Genomic DNA, 19660 nt, shown 5'->3' with positions numbered 1-19660 from the left:
TATTAAAGGCATTCCATTCTATTCAGAGTTAGCAGAGTTAAACAGAGAAAATGGCAATTGCAGTCACTATCAATTGGCACATGGCCAGGAAACAAAAACACCTTGTCACCAAAGCCAGTGTTTATCTGATAAAGGTCTATCACTGAACGTGGCAGCTGGGGGGGCAAGGGGGAGTTCCTTTTATAACATTTAATATGAATACTTATGTCCTAACCATCTATTTCAGTCGTTTTTGAATATCAGTATGGATGGGGGAAAAAGTTAGTATCTGTCCAAGACACACCATTATCAAACAAATACTTATATCTCAAGACAGAAATATTCCTGCTCAATCATACCTTTTTCAGATCGTCTTTGGAGAACTTTTCATAAGAGTTATGTTCCAGATAGGCAATGTGCTCTGAATTATTAGTAGCAAATCCTACAGTTTTTCCTTTTTTATTTCCAGACGGTTCATAAGGGTGATGTAGAAGGTCATAATGAAGCATTGTAATCATTTCTTTTTTGATTAATTCTTCACTTTTCTGTAAATCTGTTAAAGGTGGTTCTACATTTAAGGGTCTTAGAATAGTTTCATTTACCTAAAATTTTAAAATAAGTATAATTACCAAACATATCGCTGCAAAATACTAATATTATTACTTGTTCTCGCATGAATTGAACAGCAGTTACACATTTTCAAAAGAAAGTCTTTTTTTTCCTTCTAAAATCTTATTTGTACCAGTGATTGAATCTGGAAACTGCTTTACTGAATTCCAGAGAATAGATGAAATTGTTTAACACACTTTATGAATGATCTAAAAAACATCAATCACATGAAAAGAAACTTAAAACTTCCTAAGCCAAAACTTCTAACACTTACTTCTGATGGTCTTGGAAGATCTTTCTGAACAGCTTTGTGCATTCGTTTCATTTCCCTTACACGTTCTGCATCTCGTATGGCCTAAAAAATTATTTTTATATCCATTATAACAGTTATACAGTATTTGACACATTTCAATAAAGGTGAAAACACTTTAGTCTATAAGAACATGTATGTTCAAGAGCAAAAACCTACAGACATCTGTAAGTTTGTAGGAAAGCAATATAAGGCAACAGAAATAAGTCTATTCATTTTCTCAGTAAAGTAGAAACTAAGAACTTCCAATGTCTACTAGAGCATTCTTCAAATTTATATAGCTGTAGCCAACAAATAATCAACCTTTTCTTCTCTCAATCAGATCCTAAACTTAGAGGGGACTCTTAATTATTCCTCCTGCAACACAACCCTTCCCTCCACCCCCAAAGCTACCAATTCTTAATTTAAACAGCCAGCCCATGAATGTGTTGTTTCCTGATTCTCTAATTAAAAATAATGTGGGATAACACATTAGAATTTCACACCATTTCTGAGAATAAATGTAACTCAAAGTAGCTAAGAGCACTAAACACAAAAAAGTAGTATCCTATATTCCCCACCAAAAACTACATTCATGTGGTTTCCCTCTAAAATAGGATTTCCAACGACGCCATTCTCACTCCAATCTCATGAAATTATTCAACTGCTAAAACCATCCTGAAATGAACTGCAGCAAGAATTCCTGATAGGGGTCACATGATTTCAGTTTTAGTTCAAGATTCACCACTTTCCAGCCATGAGACCTGGGAAAGTTAACTTAATTCAGTTGAGCCTGTTTCCTCATTTCTAAAATGAAGCTAACACCTATCCTATTTACATCACTGGGTTGTTATTGCAAATGAAAAAAGTAATTAACTATACGATATTTAGTACGAAGTGTTACTAATATTCTAGCATACTCTAAATTTCCAAATCCACATTTTTTATTAGTTTACATTGACCTAAAACCATTTACTCAACCAATCCAAAATGTGCTTGCTTTTAAGACTGCTCAGTAACACCTTTTCTTGGCTAGAGTGAAAAGCAACATCTAAAAGACTACTTACGTGTATCTTGAAGAAGCATAATGAACTTGACACAGGGTATTTAAATTGCTATGTACATATACATTTTAGGAATGCCTATTCAAGATATGCTGAGTATATTATTAATTATGTGAGTATATATTAATGCTGTAATTTACTTTATGGTAATTTTTTAAATAGTGAAAAGACTTTTAAATAGAGATCTCAAGACATTTAAAGGCTAGTCTGCACTCTTTGAGCCTGCTGGCGGATCCCGCGAACTACCCCTTCCCTTCCAGCACAATTACCCACCTGCTTTCGTGCATCCACATCAGCAGCGTCTTCAATGTATGTATCATCTATTTCACGGTCCTCCAGCTCCTTCTCAGCATTTTCTGGTAGAACAATTTCAAAGTCATTCTTAGGGGCAGGAAGGCCCAACAACCCTATACGAAGGTGTTCACGAGATTCTCTTTCCTGTAGAAAAGAATTGGTCCTTCTCAAGTTACACACATTACGTATTCAACTAACATTCTATAAGAGTTTCAAAAAAATAATTAGCCTAAATTTAATTCTAGAAAACAATTCCTAACTCCAGAGCTGAGTTTTTAATTTCGATCTCCGTTTTTTCCCTACATTAAGACCAATCAAAAGCTTTGACTTGGAATCAGTGAATTACTCTGGGATATTCTAATAGAAGGTTTGGGAATTACCTCTGCATGGGCAGAAGAAAGTCCTTTAGGGTTTCTATTTACGGAAAACATTTCTGACACTGAAATTTAATAGCAAATGAAAAGAACAAGCTCAAAGTCAATTTATCCTTGAACTAATAAAACCTAATCTGGAAAGATGCCTGAGTATGTGTGCATGTGCGTGTGTATAACAGAAATACTAGATTATATGCAATCCAAAAAAAACACAGTCCATTGTTCCCTAAGGAAACTGCCTGGAGCCCAGTGTTCCCCAGTACATCCTTGGCTCACCTTTTCAGTCTCATTTCTGCTGCTCCGTTACATGTATGCTAAATATGAGGAGCAGATGACTTGCTACGAGTTGCTAAAAACTTGGTCTGTGCATACTCATGCTGTGGCCTCCACCTGGGACAGCTGCCACCCACCTGAGCATACCTCTTCAAGGAAGGCTTTCCTAGTACTCACCCAACAAATGTTATTATTTCTTTCTTTGGCCACCCTAAACATGTTGGTTTAACTCAATTGTACTTCTTATGCTACAATTATTTTTGAACTTGTTTTCGTACTGCCAATCTCTCCAGCGTATAAATTTCTTTACGACAAAGAACATCTTGACTCAACTTTAAATCCCCTCAAGCGTCCCGATCCGTGCTCTGCACACATTAGATTCTTCATTTGTGTAATGCTTACGTAGCCATTCAGAGTTGGCGTAAGTTGGTATCAATTTGGGCACTAAAAAATTCTAAACTAACCAAGTGTATACATGAAGTTAGAATTAATTTGTAAACTGAAAACAGGCCAATATCACTGGAACTCATTAAAAAAAAATCTCACAAATGATTTCTATGGCATCAGGTAAGTCCCAATAGTGATGTAATAAAAGCAGTAACATGGACCGAGCAAAACTGTAACTTTTATAATCACCTTTCTACATCACCATGCGAAATATACACACGAAACTTCACTAAGATCAGCAATAAACTAACAAATTAACTTGGCTTTGAGATCTAGATTGTCCTTCTTCCAGGGTCAAAATCTCATTTATGAGGCATTTGAAACAAAATTTATTTTACAGGAAAAAAAAGTTTAAATAAATGTATCACTCAAGAAAATATTAGTAAGTTATAAAAGTTGAAATCATAAAAGAGATACAAGGAGCATTACTATAAGCATGATCAGTATTCACAAACAGATTAAGAATAAGAAAAAGCAGGCATGCAACCACAAGGTCCCCATCTCAAGTACTGCAAACCACTCTACTTTGCTGACACTTGTAGGTGTTTAGATTCTTACGGTATATGTAGTAGGCACTGACAAAGCGGATTATTTTAATTTGGCACCCATGAGATTTTTTTTTTTAGTTTTTTAAGAGTATTAAAAAGGAATTGATATGTACCATTTGCTTCACGTAAGAGGGATCACTGTAGTCTGCCATTCCATCCTCGGGATTAATGTTTAACTTGTCTCGAAGAGGAGTTCTACCCGGGGTGGAGTTAACAACTGGTTTGGGAGTTGTCCCACTCCGGGGAGTAAGCCCTTCAGAGCCATGAGAGGGAGTCCTAGAAAAACAGAAATGCTAATGAGTAAAAATGCCACTTTTATTTGTGTTATGCTTTCAAATGATTTTCACATGAATTATTTTACAAGGAAAACAATACATAAAGATTCCAGAAATTCTGTCTCCCTACCTGGTTTTAAGTTAGATCTCTAGGTTAAAATAAAGGTGTAGCTCAGCTAGCTTAGTATTTACACACAGTATTTTTAATTTCTTGACTTCAAACAGTCATTACATTTGACGTTTTCTTGCCTTCCAAACTAGGTCCACCAAACATTATTTCCACTTTCTCCTGCCACATCAGGGTGGCTGAGAACACACAGTGGGTACAGAGGTGAGCCACCACACTCACAAGCTCTCTGAGTTCAGGGTCTTCATCATATCATCTGTGCCCTCCCTGCCTATAGCTGTTCACTATCACATCATCAACAGTGGACCTACTTTAGGTAATTCTTCTCTTTACATTTTGTTTGGAAGCTAAACACCAGGCTTTTAGAGTCGTATTTAAATACGAATAGTTCTGAGTGAGGGCTAAGAAATCTCTTAGGAATAAAGTCCATAGACTTTGCAACTTAAACTTTAATTGCTCACAGCCTTTTTTTTTTTTGGTTGCTTACTTCCTGTATCTTAGCTATGTTCCAGACAGGTGGTGCTGCCAGACAGCTGTTCCCCAGAGGTGAGGTGAGGTGCTAGCGTATAAGACATGGTCCCTGCCCCCAAGGAACGTACAATCAAGTTGAGAGACAAGACATACACAGGGAAAGACGGATTGGGCTCTCTTACAGCCTTGCAAGAAGTGTTAATATATAAGGATTTGGCTGCCAGTGTTTCTTGATCCTGCTGTCATGTACAGTTGTAATAGTCTGAGATGTTTTCCATACTAAACAACCAGTAGGAGGACATATCCTAACATTTAAAATTAAAAGTAAACCCCAAATATTTCTAACCTTTAAAAGCTCAAATTTCAGTTTAATACGACTAGCTTCTATAACGCTGATATCTTAAAAATTCTTGGGCCAGCCAGTGGCTCAGGTGGTTGGAGTGTCAAGCTCCTTATGCTAAGGTCACCAGTCCGATTCCCACATGGGCCAGTGAGCTGCGCCCTCTACAGCTAGGATTGTGAACAACGGCTCTCCCAGGAGCTAGGCTGCTGTGAGCAGCCGACTGGGAGAGCAGCCGAAGGTCCGCGTGGGCTGCTGTGGGCGACTGGCAACCGACTGCCTCAGCCAGGGGGGAGCGCAAGGCTCATAATACCAGCATGGGCCAGGGAGCTGTGTCCTACACAACTAGACTGAGAAACAACGGTTTGAACTGCAGTGGGGGTCGGGGGAAGGGAGGCGGAAGAAGGGGGGGAAATTCTTCTTAAAAACACAGTAGCTTAAAACAAAAAAACTGCAAACAAATACTGAATTCTGAACTCTACTTAATGATATGCACGAGGAAGGGTTTAAGGGTGAAATGGACTGATACCTGCAAGATGCACTGATAGATGGATATGCGATAAAACACAGTAAAATATTAACAACTGTAGAATCTAAGTGGTGGGTATATGGATGCTTGTTTTACCATTCTTTCAATCTCTCTGAATGTTAGAAATTTTCATAATGAAATATTAGGGAAAAGCAGTAATACGTACGAGGTCTGACAATTAAGTTCGCGAACTTGTTGCAACAATGTTGCTAACCGTTTTTGATATCAGAGGGATTATTCATTATGAATTTGTACCAACTGGACAGACAGTTCATCAAGTTTACTATTTGGAAGTGCTGAAAAGGCTGCGTGAAAACGTTAGACGACCTGAACTTTTCTCCGACAATTCATGGCTGTTGCATCACAACAACGCACCAGCTCACACGGCACTGTCTGTGAGGGAGTTTTTAGCCAGTAAACAAATAACTACACTGGAATACCCTCCCTACTCACCTGATCTGGCCCCCAGTGACTGCTTTCTTCACCCAAAGAAAAAGGAAATATTGAAAGGAAGACATTTTGATGACACTCAGGACATCAAGGGTAATACGATGACAGCTCTGATGGCCATTCCAGAAAAAGAGTTCCAAAATGGCTTTGAAGGGTGGACTAGGTGCTGGCGTGGGTGCATAGCTTCCCAAGGGGAGTACTTCGAAGGTGACTGTAGTGATATTCAGCAATGAGGTATGTAGCACCTTTTCTAGAGTGAGTTCGCAAAATTAATTGTCAGACCTCGTACATACATTCAAAAAATTGCAATTTTTATTAAATTCACCAAATAATCATTAACAATGGATTAATTTGCTTTTCGAAATCAGATAAAAAGTATTCAGAAACAAGGTGATAACATCAGAAACTTTACAAAAAGAGGCAAGCTCCATTTGGTATTTAAACATTTCCTGGACACTATTTTGTTATTTACTACTATGAGTGAGAAGAAATGAAAAAGGCAAGTTGATCACTTATTTTGATTCTCTGTTAACCTTATTAAAGCAAACATGTTATCCAAGTCCTCAGATTCAAGTTTTCTAAAACAGAAAACATTTGTTTATTTACAATACCTGAATGGGGTAGAAAGAACGGTGTTTGGAGTCTGTACAACCTGCCGCTGTGGAGTCACACCCGAGAAGTCGCTCTCGTGCAAAGGTGTGTTTAGTCCACCTTTTAATGGGGTGTCCACATTGGTTAGGGCCATGAGGTTCTGGGCTTCCTGATTAACGAGAAAGTAAAGAAAGTTTAGAAAGAAGAACAGAATCCTCTCTTCTGGTCCTACTACACAAACAACAGGCAGAATTCTTACACGTTTTCTCAGTGAAAGCCAAGAGACAGAATGACTACTGGGCCATGGCAGAATTCAATACTTGCATTCCTTCTGTCAACAGAACATAGCACCTCAGACGTTTAAGAACAAAGTTTTATGTCAAGAAATGCTTTTGTGGCCCTCACATGAAATTACCGTTACCAAAAGCTTCTCCTATTACCTGTGCCAAACTCTTCATAATCATAAAGAACTTAGAATTCAAATTTCCCAATGTGATCTTAGGCTAAATGTCAGAACACCTAAACTTTAATCTAGCTTTATCACTAATTCTTTATCTAGTGTTCATTAGCCTCTCTGAATCTCAGATTCTCCTACTAGGAAGTTAAGACACTACCCACTGGCACATCCACCTCACAAGAACTAACACAGGCAGGTTGGTTTCTGAAGTTTTGTCTGATCTTTAGGAAGGACTGACTATACTCTCTTGAGTCCTCCACCACTGCGCCTACAAGTCTCTTAATCCCCAACTGAGGGTCTGTGAAAGACTGTTATTTTTAAAGATAATCACAAACATATTTCTCATCTCACATGCTCTTGTTATAATCCAACCTTAATACTCCTTCCATCAAGAGGCGGGGTCTATAACCCTCCTTTTGAATCTAAGTGGGCTTGTGACTTGCCTATCACTAACAGAACGCAGCATTAAGTGACACTGCTGACATCCAAGGTGAAAAAAGTGCAGCTTCCCACCACACTCACACTGAAGCCCTGAGAGACCATGGGGGAAGTTCCACTCTTGATGTCACCATGCTGTGGTGACACCATGCTCACCATGCTGTGAGCAAGTCCAAGCCACATGGAGAAGCTGAATTTATTCCATATTCCCAGATGCGGATCCAACCCACAGCCAGCAGCAAACACCAAACATGGAATGATGATGATTCCAAGCCCTATCCATCAAGTCACCCCCAAATGCTGAGTCGTCTTAGCTGAGGCCCCACACATCATGGAGCAGACATAAGCCATTCCTTCTATGCCCTGTCTAAATTCCTGAACCAACAGAAACCATGACCATAACAGAATGTTTAAACCATTAAATTTGGGGGCAAAAAAGATAACTGGAGCAAGGCTTATTCCATTATTCAGTATGTCTTTATTCATGGAAAGATCTTTGAATTTCACATTATCAAAGTCCTATGGGTGCTCTTTTTGCTATTCCAAATACAAAGCATTTTCCCCCATCTAGGCGCCCAAAAGGCTGGCCAGCTTTATGCCCTCCAGGAAGGAGACTGGAAGCTACTTACTTCTCTGGGGAATCTAACTAACCCAAGAGAAAAGATCTAGAAATACTGACATCAATAATTCCCCAATGAAACACCTCAGCCAGCTCAGCCTACAAGGAAGCGCAGAGTCAAGGAGCCTCACCCACACCCAAGGAGTTTCTCCTCAGCTTTAATTGCCCCACCTCTACCTACTAAATATAGGCACAGAACCAAAGATCAAAAGATATTTAAGAAGGGGGCAGCCAGATGGCTCAGTTGGTTAGAGCGCGAGCTCTCAACAACAAGGTTGCTGGTTCAATTCCTACATGGATGGTGGGCTGCGCCCCCTGCAACTAAGATTGAAAATGGCGACTAGACTTGGAGCTGAGCTGCGCCCTCCACAACGAGATTGAAGGACAATGACTTGGTGGGCCCTGGAGAAACACATTATTCCCCAATAAAATAAAATAAAAATAAAAAGGTACTTAAAAAAATAATTCATATGAAAGAGAATAAAACTAACAAAAGAAACGTAAAGAATATGCAGGGGGGAAAAACCCGATAAAAATAAAACAAAATTATCATTAATAGCCTCAGAGAAATAAAAGAAGATATTCATAATTAAGAATTAAATATTAAAAACTGAACACATTTTTAAAAAACTCTTGGAAATTGAAACTATGACAGTAGAAATTTTAACACTGAATAAAGATAAAATTCAGAAAATTTCCTAGTAATAAGTCAAAAAGTCAATTAAAACAGAAAACCTGAGAGGAATAAAAAAGAAAATTTAAGGTCCATAAGAGAACAGATCAGTGAAAGCGAGAAAATTTTTTTTAATTTCAAAATAATTTCCCAGAATTGAAGGCCATGAGTCTCCAGAATGAAAAGATCCACCAAGCACTTAACACAGTGCTGAAAACAGATCCACACCAAGAAACATGCCTGTGAAAAAGAAAAGATCGTATAAACTTCCAGAGAAAGAAAAAAACAGGTTTCTTATTAACAACCTGAATGACACCGGAGGCCTCAACAACAATGGAAGCCAGAAGACACTGGAGCGCTGCCTTCAAAACTGAACAAAAACCATTTCAATCTGGAATTCTATACCCAGTTATATTACCTATCAAATAAGAAAGTAGAATAGTAATTTACAGATATGCCAGGTCTTAAAAATTCCATCTCCCATGGACGTTTCCTCAAGAAAGCTACTAAAGGAAATGCTTCATTAACAAGGGACTAAACCAAGAAAGCCAAAGACATGGGAACCAGGAAAGAGGGGACCCAAAGGACTTTCTATGGTGACAGTGAAGGGTAATTAAGAGAAGGAGCTATAAACAAATCTTAAGAGTAATCAGTCCAGACTAGAACATTGAGAAGTTCTGGGAAAGACTTCTCCAAAAAGATAATAACTAAAATTTGCCCAGATTATAGATTTACACAGTTAATGTAAAGTTTAGAGTTGAATTAGTGCTAAGTAATCAGAAAATTTAGCAACTGAATAAAACAAGTATTAACTCAAAGAAAAACAAAATACCGTGCATAATTATAAAGCACTTTGTGGCTCAGCAATGAATATGGTTTCCATAGTCATAACATAAACCATGAATATGGAGCTAACCAAAATTACGACATAACTGTAATGGAAAATGAGGGAATGGAAAGAGTGCATGCATGATAAAGGCAGAAGATGTAAGAGAGCCAAATGTTCAAATTCTGGATGGAAAAATGCCTAAAACTGGAAGAAAAAAAAAATCAACATGTTACAAGTGTCTTCGCAATAAGGTAATAAGAACCAAGAATTGTAATTGATGCCTCTAAAGAGCAAGTGATGAGGGACTCAATTGTTTTCTTACTAAGCCTTATAGGACTACTTGACTCCTGAATCAAAACTTTAAAATTATATTTCTGACTATCAGAAAAAAGGAAATGAGATGTTAAGGCTAATAAAAGACTCAATAAGTGTTTTGTTATCCTCTGGCATGCAGATACCCTAAGAACACCCAGGGCTGTACAGATCACGTATTAAGGAGAAGGAAGGAGTACTGACAGCAGCCTAGGCCGAGCTAAGTCCAGAAATGCAAGAAGTTTTAAAAATTACTGACTATACACATCTGATTTCTTTCTAGGATTGCTAGGCAACATGACATTTTACAATGCTGTGCTTTACTGACAGATACCAAAGACTGCATTAGAAGGTAGAAGGTAGAAGGGCTGGCTTCAAAAAAACTATGACTTAATAAATGAAGAAAGGAAAGCACCAAATTACTGAATATGCTGAGTTAGCTTCCCTGCTCTAGAAATCGCTAAGATCTGTGCATTCAGGATTCAGTTTCAAACGGTTTACCCTAAAAGAAACAAAACCAAACCACTCAGTGTTCACCTTCCGAATGCTTCCAAGAACAACAAACAAAGTGAAAGGCTTCCTCTACTGTGTGACAGCTTACCTGCAGAATTCTGTCCTGGGAAGCTGGCGTCCGTGGGGTTCGAAGAGCAATGCTGTTGTTGGTGACATTGTACTCAGACAGAAGAGTACTGGAGGCCGAGTTTGTGATGCCAGATTCCTCAGCAGTTTGACGGGCAATTTCACTTGCTTGGCCTACTTTCACAACTTCCTGGAGTTCTGCATCGGAAATCTAAAACGACAGTTATCACAGTAAACAATATTTTAACCAGAGAAGAACACAGCTTAAAAGGTTCATATTCCAGAAAGATAAATTGCTAAAACTGTGTGATGAGTACATGAGGTTCACTGTATTACTTTCTTTACTTTTTGTGGGTTTAAAAATTTCCATAATAAAGTTTTTAAGTCTTTCCTATATAATATGTGGGGGTGGGGGCGGGGGGAGGATTCCATGATATCAAGCTGCAAAGTTTTGTATGTATTTCCATACTGAAATTCTTTTAAACCAAGCAACATATTAATAAACCAAAAACATAAAATAGTATTGTTTGTACAAAACTATCATATGGTGGGATGACCGAAAACCACAGAGTCCACTTACCCATAAGATCCCTTAAAAAATCAAAATGTATTATCTTAGTAACTTTACCAAAATGAATATCCTAAGGAGCACTAAGAAAATAACAGGCAAAGTCCCAATTTAAGAAATATCACTAGTACTAGGAAGGGCAGAATCTGACAAAATTATTTTGTTTGTGCTGAAGAATCTTGTGTTGATACAGCCAGTGCACTCACTTGGGGAGAGAAGCTTCTCTGGCTTCCTAAGTCCATCACTGTGCTCCATTAAACTGTCCAGTTCCACAGAGCTATACTATTCGAAACAGAACAAGAGCTTATTCAGCTCCTCTCCTGTGGCAATCAATCAATAATTCCCTTTTCATCTGTACTTGCAAAAAACAAACCCAAGAGCTTATCCAAAATTCCCATGTTTCTACCCAACTATCATCAAGTCAAAGGAATAGAGTCCATGATAAGCTGAATGAGGAAATGTTTCTATCTCTCTTCTCCTCAACTCCCACGGTGACTTTCACTGCTGTTGGCTCAAAAAGTATGACAACAAAACATTTCCTAAAAGAAAGCAGTGAAAAGTCCACAGAGCCAAACACCATCTTTATCCTGGTCAACCACAAAAATGAGGCCTGGGAGCCCTAACCTGCTGACAAACTGGTAACAGCTGACCATCAGTTACTAAACCATCACGAGTAGTTTAAGGCCTGGTATCATTATGCAGAGGAGGTGGTGCTTATTTATCATGCTATAATCACAATGACTTATTTTTATGTGGCTCACCTACTATACTATCAGTTTTGCAGGGGAACCAGCACCTAGCAAAAACTTGGTACATAGGCCCTCAGATATTTGCTGAATTAATGGTTAACATATGAGTTCACACAATGAAAAAACTGCTTTTATCATATTACCTGAGGGGCAGGAAGTACTAGTTTGCTTCTCTTTTTAGTAAATTCAGAAACACCACTAGTTTGAAGAATAGCTGATGGCAAATCAGATTCTTTTTTCCTTTTCAAATGCTGCTTGTCTTTTTTTCTATCTCTTCCTTCTTTTTCACTGTCATGGATCAAAATAGAAATTTTTCTTTTCAAAGATACATATAGGCAATAACATTAAAAGCCATATAAATACTCTCATACAGTTTAACAAAATAAGCCCATTTCTAAGAAAACTAATAAACAATCAAAATAAACTATATACATTAAGTTGGTCCTTACACCATTACCTACCCACTATATTCAAGAGGAATGCAGACTTAGAATAGCTAACAATTATGAATAAAATGGGATACACTAAGTAATTTAAGTATTGAATGTTAAAACTATATAACTATAAAAACTATGACAATAAGCTAAATGTTATATACAACACAACATTAAAAGAAAAACACAGAACTATTCCGATATCACATATATTCATATATAAGTATGTGTATGTACATAAGAAAATTATGAAGTATTCTAAAAAGGAAAACAATTATATGAAGGGAATGAAAACATTGCAAATTTTTTAATTTAAAAATTTAAAACTTATTCAATTGCTTGTTATGATTTTAAAATTCACAAAATTTTTAAAAAGGATATTTTAACTCCTGACAAATTACACCAAAAACTTGTCTAAAGCCAGGCTCAAGGCCATCTTTTAAAGCTCCAGGAAGGCCTCCTTCCCTTCTGTGTGTCATCCTCTTCCCCCATCTAGTCTACTCCTTCCAAATGATTAGTTTTCATCTTCAGTCTCTTTATTTGCAGAAGCTACCTAAAGCAAGGTCCTATTTTGAGAAAATACAATGGAGTACATCCAAGAAAATCTTGTTTCACAGTGGCTGATATCTGTTGTTTAGGAACAATTCATGTCAATAGAAATGCAAAGTCAGTCAACGAGTTAAAAAAGAAAGAACTTTTGACAATATAAAGGTTCTCCTCACAATATTCAAATCTAATAATTAAAGAAACTCTAAAAATCCCTAGCAATAGGCAAAATCTCACGAACCCTAAAACAAACATTTTATAAATATACCTACTAATCCTCATTAAGTGAAAAATTTTAGAATGTATTGGTGAGTTTTTTCAATTTTCATTTTAAGAAAAAGGAGATAAAACTTTCACTAGAAAAACCAAAACGAACCAGACATTTTGACAGATTCCTTCAGACTATTAGTAGAACAACCTGGTCACAAATGTACATAAATCCTAAGACTGTGACTCTGAGAAGACAGTTCACTAAGACCCAAAGCGCAGACATTTCAAGAGACACAAACAGCATGTCTGCTAAAAACAGCAGAGCCAGGGTCACTGATTTTCTCAGAAAGGTCAACCCATTAATAAATAAAAGCGTATGTGGGCCACACTGTGCTAAACAATAAAAGTCTGTCTCTGGCAAGGATAATACTTGGCCCTCCATAAAATTCCGACTAATATTTTTCTGTTTTCAAAACCAGCAAGGCCACTTACGATCTTAGCTCCCCATCAAGATCCTGTTGTCTTAACTTCCTGAAATCTGCATCAAGAGCCTGGTAGTTTTCCTCAGAAGTATCATAAAAACCAAGAGCAGGCTTTTTTTCAAATGGGATTTCAGCATTATAATCAACTCCTCTCTTCTTTTTTCTTTTCTTCTGAATTTCTATGCCAGCTGCTCGAAGTTCTCTTCTCTTCTGGAGGGCAGCAAGACGCCTGAAAAAGAACACAACACCTTGAAAATCACATGCCATGGGGATGGGATGGTTATCCAAAAGAGTTAAGAAAAGTTTTTGGTTATTTGGGGAAGAAATAAATCCTCACCTCACACCATTCACCAAAATATAGTTCAGTTTCAATTTAAAGACACATGCATATGTGCGCGCGCGCGCACACACACACACACACACACACACACACACACAAAGCAAAAAGAAAAACCAAAAGGAACTATGTAAGTAAATATGTTATCTTATCTCTGGATGGGAATGTACTCAATAACTATAAATTAAATAAAGAACAAAAAAAAAGATCAATGGCTTTGAAATTTAAATTTCATATTTCTGCAGCACTCTGTAAAGAAAAATCATAAAACAAAATTAAAAGGCAAATAATAAGAAAAAAATATTTTCAATTAATATTAGGAATGGTTCGATATAATAATCTATGCAAGTTTTTAAAAAATGCAACCCAAAAGGAAAAAGGAGCAAAAGGAAATAAACGGTTCACTTTAAAAAAAACAATGCAAATTGCTAAAATGACAAAAGATTTACCTAACTAATAACTTAAAAATCACAAATTAAATCAACAAGTACCACTTTTGCATATCTATTAGCATTCAGTTTTTTGTTTTGTTTTAATGGCCAGGGTGCAAAAAGGGGACATTCTCCATTCTCCCACACTGGTAATACTAAGAAAGCAAACTGGTACACCTTTTCCCAAAGAGAATTCAGAAATATACATTAAAACACTAAAGTTTAAAAAAATTGTTTAACCCAGCAAATTCACTCCTCTGCCATAAGCCTAAGGAAATAAATAAGAACATGAACAAGGACTTAGCTACAAGACTGTTCCCCTAGCGCTGTTCTGAATAGTGGATAGCCAGACAGAATCTAAACATCCAAAAATAAGAAATGAGTTAAATGAATTTATAACATAGTTATAAGATTGCATAGCATAACAGTCATCTATATAACCTTTAAAAAGCCTATAAATCTATTCTGACGTGGAAAGATGCCCAAGACACACTTACGTAATTATTATTATGAAATTTACATGTTATGGAGCAACATACAAATATTATATGCATATCTATCAATTATGCTATGCATGGCGAGATGTGAAGAATGTGTGCCAAATATTAACAGTGATAATCACTGGAAGTTGGAATTTCATTTACTTTTTACTTTTTTCTTTGTACTTTCCCATGATGCTATCATTTTAATGACTTGATGAGAACAGTTATTCACAATATTAAAGGGGGGGGAAATAAATTTATAAAACAGTACACAGGAGCAACTTCCAGCTTCAGGAGGCTCTGCAGACCCATTCCCCAGAAAAACTGACAAAAATTAGTAAAAAAAAAAAATGATAATTTTAAGTTTCTGAAAGGGATCCTAAGGTGATAGAGCAAACGAAGAGGCATTTATCCAAGAAACTCTAAAACTTGGTAAGAAAAATGAGAGTCTGTGATACTTGAATCTAGATCCACTCCTTCCCCCTCTTCCTCCCTCCCAGCTTAGGGAGATGGAAACTCCACTCCACACTGGTGCAGCCAAGAACACTGGCCACACCCAGTAAGAGGGCTTTCATTACAGGAGGGGCACAATATAGCAACATTTTTAATCCTGCCTCCAGATATCCATTGAAGAGGTTGGTTCAATCCAGAGCAGAAAAGTAGTGGCTTCCTTCTTCTGCCCAGACAGAGGCTCTATCTTGAGCACAGTGCTACTGAAAATACTGGAGTCCTAAGAGCCCTCGCCCCAGATTGTGGGATGAGGGTTTCATGATGGAAACGGCTGGCCAAGGAGAACTAGGGCTGTTACCCACCCCATCACCGAGCACTCAGCTCCTGACGTGAAGGTGTCACTCGGAGACAAACACATCAGAGTGCAACAGTAAAACAGAGAACTCCAGGTATCTCCCCAAAGACAGTAACTTCACGTGCAACAGAGCATGGAGACATTCAAGCCTAATGGTACTCTCAGGAACTGTGCAAGTTGTGGTAAAAGGCAATGGGAAGAAAAACCGAGAGGTTCATTGGAGAAATAGGCTGAACTGCAGGCCCGCTAGTTTGCCACAGAAACATCGAAAGACATACGGGGGAGGAGCCTCCCTGAAGTCAGAACAAATATCAAGCACCGACTTCAGAAAGTATCCCTTTGGAGGAGCCCAAATTTGGATCCATGTATGGAGCAATCTATGCCCCAAGACACTGAAAACAATGAAGCAATCAGCTAACAATTAATAGAGTTTAACAGCCGGGTGCAGCCAGGGAAAAGGATGTCCAAAGTCCTTCAAAACCACTGTCATCCCAGGGTGACTGTGGGCACACCAGGATTGCACGGCAGGAAAAGCAAGATGGGAGGCTTCACATCTGAGGGGAGGGAAGCAAGAACAGACTCACTAAATAATCCAGCCAGGCACTACACAAGTAAGTAAGTAACAGTAACAAGGAGGGGGTGAAGGGAACACAAGGACCCAGAATTGCTTTACCATCTCAACTCTAGTTCTCAACAAAAAATTATGAGACATGCAAAAAAAAATACAGGAAAGCATGATCTGCACACCAGAAAAAAAAAGCAGGTAACAGAAACTGCCTGTGAGAGCTACCAGATGTTCTATTTCACAGACTTCAAAGGAGCCCTCATAAGTATGTTCAAAGAACAAAAGGAACCATGATTAAAGAAGTAAAGGAAGGTATGATGACAATGTTGCATCACACAGAGAATATCAGTAAAGATAGAAATGATTAAAAAGAACCAAATGGAAATTGTGGAGTTGAAAAGGATAAAGCTGAAATGCAAACTTCACTAGAGAGGCTCCACAGTAGATTCAAACTGACAGAAGAATTAGCGAACATGAAGACAGACGGATAAAGATTATGCAATCTGAAGAACAGAGATAAAAAGAATGAAGAACCACGTACGAACGAGCCTCACAGAAATGTGGGACACCATTAAGTGCACCAACATATGCACAAAAGAAGTACCAAAAGGAGAGGAAAGAAAAAAGGGAGACAAACTATTCTGACAAATAATAGCTGAAAATTTCCCAAGTTTATTGAAATTCATTAACCTACACATCCTGAAAGCTCAAAACTCCAAGTAAGATGAACATAAAGAAATCCACAAAGAGAAACATCGTATTAAAAATGCTGGAAGCCAAAGACAAGGAGAAAATCTTTAAAGCAGCAAAAGAAAAATGATTCATTAACTTACAAGGGAATCCCAATAAGATTAACGGCTGACTTTTCATCAAAATGACATATACAGTATGATCGAATCTTATATCAACGTTATTTTGTGTGTACATATACATAAATGCACATCTATATTGAGAGAAAGGTTTGAAAGGAAACACTTCAAAAGTTAAAATAACTTCATTCTTTAAATAAAGGAAATAAAGACTTCAAATGACATTAAAAAGCCTTTGCAATATAATACTACCATGTTTCCCCAAAAATAAGACCTAGCCGGACAATTAGCTCTAATGCATCTTTTGGAGCAAAAATTAATATAAGACCTGATCTTATTTTACTATAAGACTGGGTCTTATATAACATAATACCCGCTCGGGTATAATATGATATAATATATAATATAATAAATATAACAAATAAATAATACCAGGTCTTGTATTAATTTTTGCTCCAAAAGACTAATTAGAGCTCATTGTCTGGCTAGGTCTTATTTTCCGGGAAACAGGCTAAGTGAATACAACCAAGCTATGCAGCACGATATCAACCATGCCCCAAAAAAAGACAACACTAACGGAAAAGTGTAATGTTTTTATAATCAATAAGAAGCTTTAAGTTATAAAACAGATCTGTAATTCAGCATTTAAAGAGCCCTGCACTGCACTTTGCATAGAGACCTATCTAGTCTGTTATAAGATATACATACGTTAAGTTATAAGATGTGTAGACTCGCTAAGAAAATCTAAAGAAAGTATAGGGTAAATTTAAACCTGGTAAAATGTACTTAAAGCGAGCAATGTCAGCCACACTTGGAGATTTTTCACACGTGCACTTGCCACGTCCCTGGCCCAATCCATATGGTTAAAGGCTCAAAAACATCTGGTTTTCAACCAATCGTGAACAAAATGGATGAGTATTTTTTCAACCTTACTCACATTATTTAACCCTAACTAGTGTACAGAATAGAAAGGTGGCTGAGACTTGGCAAATTTAGTACCTCCTCTTGGTGTCTGCTTACTGTCCCAGGCCACTGGTACTTCCATCATAAGTTACTCTTCTGGGTTAGTGATTGGCCGGTGATGCCAAAACAAGCATCCTCAGGCATGAAAGAACGCTCCATCCCAAAATCTGGCACTTGAAAGCCATTACGGGGGAAACCATCAACATAATGCTACTCATCAGGTCAGAAAGCACTTCCTGACTTGGGGACCACAAGACAGCTGTGTACTAAGATTACAATGCCTGAATTCCAAACGTTAATAAGCTCTTATACAATTCAGGCTTTTCCTTTATCCACTTCCTCTTCGTTTCTGGTCCATTAGAAATGATGTCAATCATGGCGCCAACCAAAAGGAAAAAACGGGAGAGGAAAGTGGAGAGGACCTTGAGTAGAGGGCAGTACTTAATTCACTCACTTTTTAAATCCAAATTTCTGTGAGAGCCTAAAATGTGGTTTGAGGTTCATTAATGTTCAGTCCATCTATGCTCAGTCGAGTTTCCTGTTTTAAGCCAGTGCTTGCCCAACACTAATCAAGCAGAGTAGCTAACTGGCAATCATGCAAAAGTCACACAGTCCTCCAGCCATCTGACTCCAAGATGGCTACAACAAACAAAGCTCTCCTATGCTAACAGAAAAATCCAACCTGCCAACTGAACTATCTCGGCATTATTTCTGCTGTATCTTACCAAAAAAAAATTTTAATATGCATTTTCTATATTCTGAAATGGTTGGGGGGAAAAAATAAGACTTTTTCAAGTAATAAACTAAGGAATATTAGCAAAACTGGAATTGGACAATTCTAATTATTACTCACCCAATAAGGTTGGATAAATCACGCAGTTTTATTAGGCCTAAGGATGCATAGACCAATTGTTCAACTATGGATGAAAACAACCATACCTTGCTTCTTCCAACTGTTTCTCTCTTGCTTTCCTCTTTGCCTTCTTTCCCTGAGTATTAGCCAGGCGAGCTCTAGCTTCAGAAAGCATCTCAAGTTCATCTGCAAAAATAAAGAGAAGAAAAACTAAGTTCTTCTCCAACAGAAGCTAGGTATGTGAGAGACATACCCTATTGCTTAAGATTAGAAAAACCACATATAATTATTATATCGGATAGCATAATAAAAATAGCTTGTGTTTTTAAATCAGAGAAACCTAAGTTAAAAACCAGGCCCACCACTTGCTACCTATATGACCCTGGATAACTTACCCTCCCTGAGAATGTCTCATCATCTATAAAAGGAGAATAACAATTCCTACTTCACAGGGATGTTAAGAAAAGCTAAGTAAAGGGGGCTGGCCCGGTGGCTCAGGCAGTTAGAGCTCCGTGCTCCTAACTCCAAAGGCTGCCGGTTCGATTCCCACATGGGCCAGTGGGCTCTCAACCACAAGGCTGCCAGTTCAATTCCTCGAGTCCCGCAAGGGATGGTGGGCAGCGCCCCCTGCAACTAAGATTGAACACGACACCTTGAGCTGAGCTGCCGCTGAGCTCCCGGATGGCTCAGTTGGTTGGAGCCTGTCCTCTCAACCACAAGGTTGCCGGTTCGACTCCCACAAGGGATGGTGGGCTGTGCCCCCTGCAACTAGCAACGGCAACTGGACCTGGAGCTGAGCTGCGCCCTCCACAACTAAGACTGAAAGAACAACTTGAAGCTGAACAGAACCCCCCATAAC

At 38.0% G+C, this 19660-nt stretch overlaps 1 protein-coding gene across 1 annotated transcript in view; it reads right to left on the bottom strand.

Moving 5' to 3' along the window:
- CDC5L (cell division cycle 5 like) overlaps positions 1 to 19660 on the bottom strand; it is a 40088-nt gene that overhangs the window by 14728 nt on the left and 5700 nt on the right. The window contains exons 5-13 of the mRNA XM_019734745.2: positions 18888 to 18987; positions 13567 to 13785; positions 12028 to 12172; positions 10590 to 10778; positions 6681 to 6829; positions 3991 to 4153; positions 2215 to 2379; positions 863 to 943; positions 339 to 581 (exon numbers count right to left, since the gene is read on the bottom strand). Coding sequence (XP_019590304.1) covers positions 339 to 581; positions 863 to 943; positions 2215 to 2379; positions 3991 to 4153; positions 6681 to 6829; positions 10590 to 10778; positions 12028 to 12172; positions 13567 to 13785; positions 18888 to 18987 — 1454 coding nt within the window. The remainder of the gene's footprint in view (positions 1 to 338; positions 582 to 862; positions 944 to 2214; positions 2380 to 3990; positions 4154 to 6680; positions 6830 to 10589; positions 10779 to 12027; positions 12173 to 13566; positions 13786 to 18887; positions 18988 to 19660) is intronic.

This window comes from Rhinolophus sinicus, linkage group LG05, assembly GCF_036562045.2.
Source record: "Rhinolophus sinicus isolate RSC01 linkage group LG05, ASM3656204v1, whole genome shotgun sequence".
Taxonomy (NCBI): domain Eukaryota; kingdom Metazoa; phylum Chordata; class Mammalia; order Chiroptera; family Rhinolophidae; genus Rhinolophus; species Rhinolophus sinicus.
Note: the sequence above shows the minus strand (reverse complement) of the source record. Positions and strands in the feature narration are given on the sequence as shown.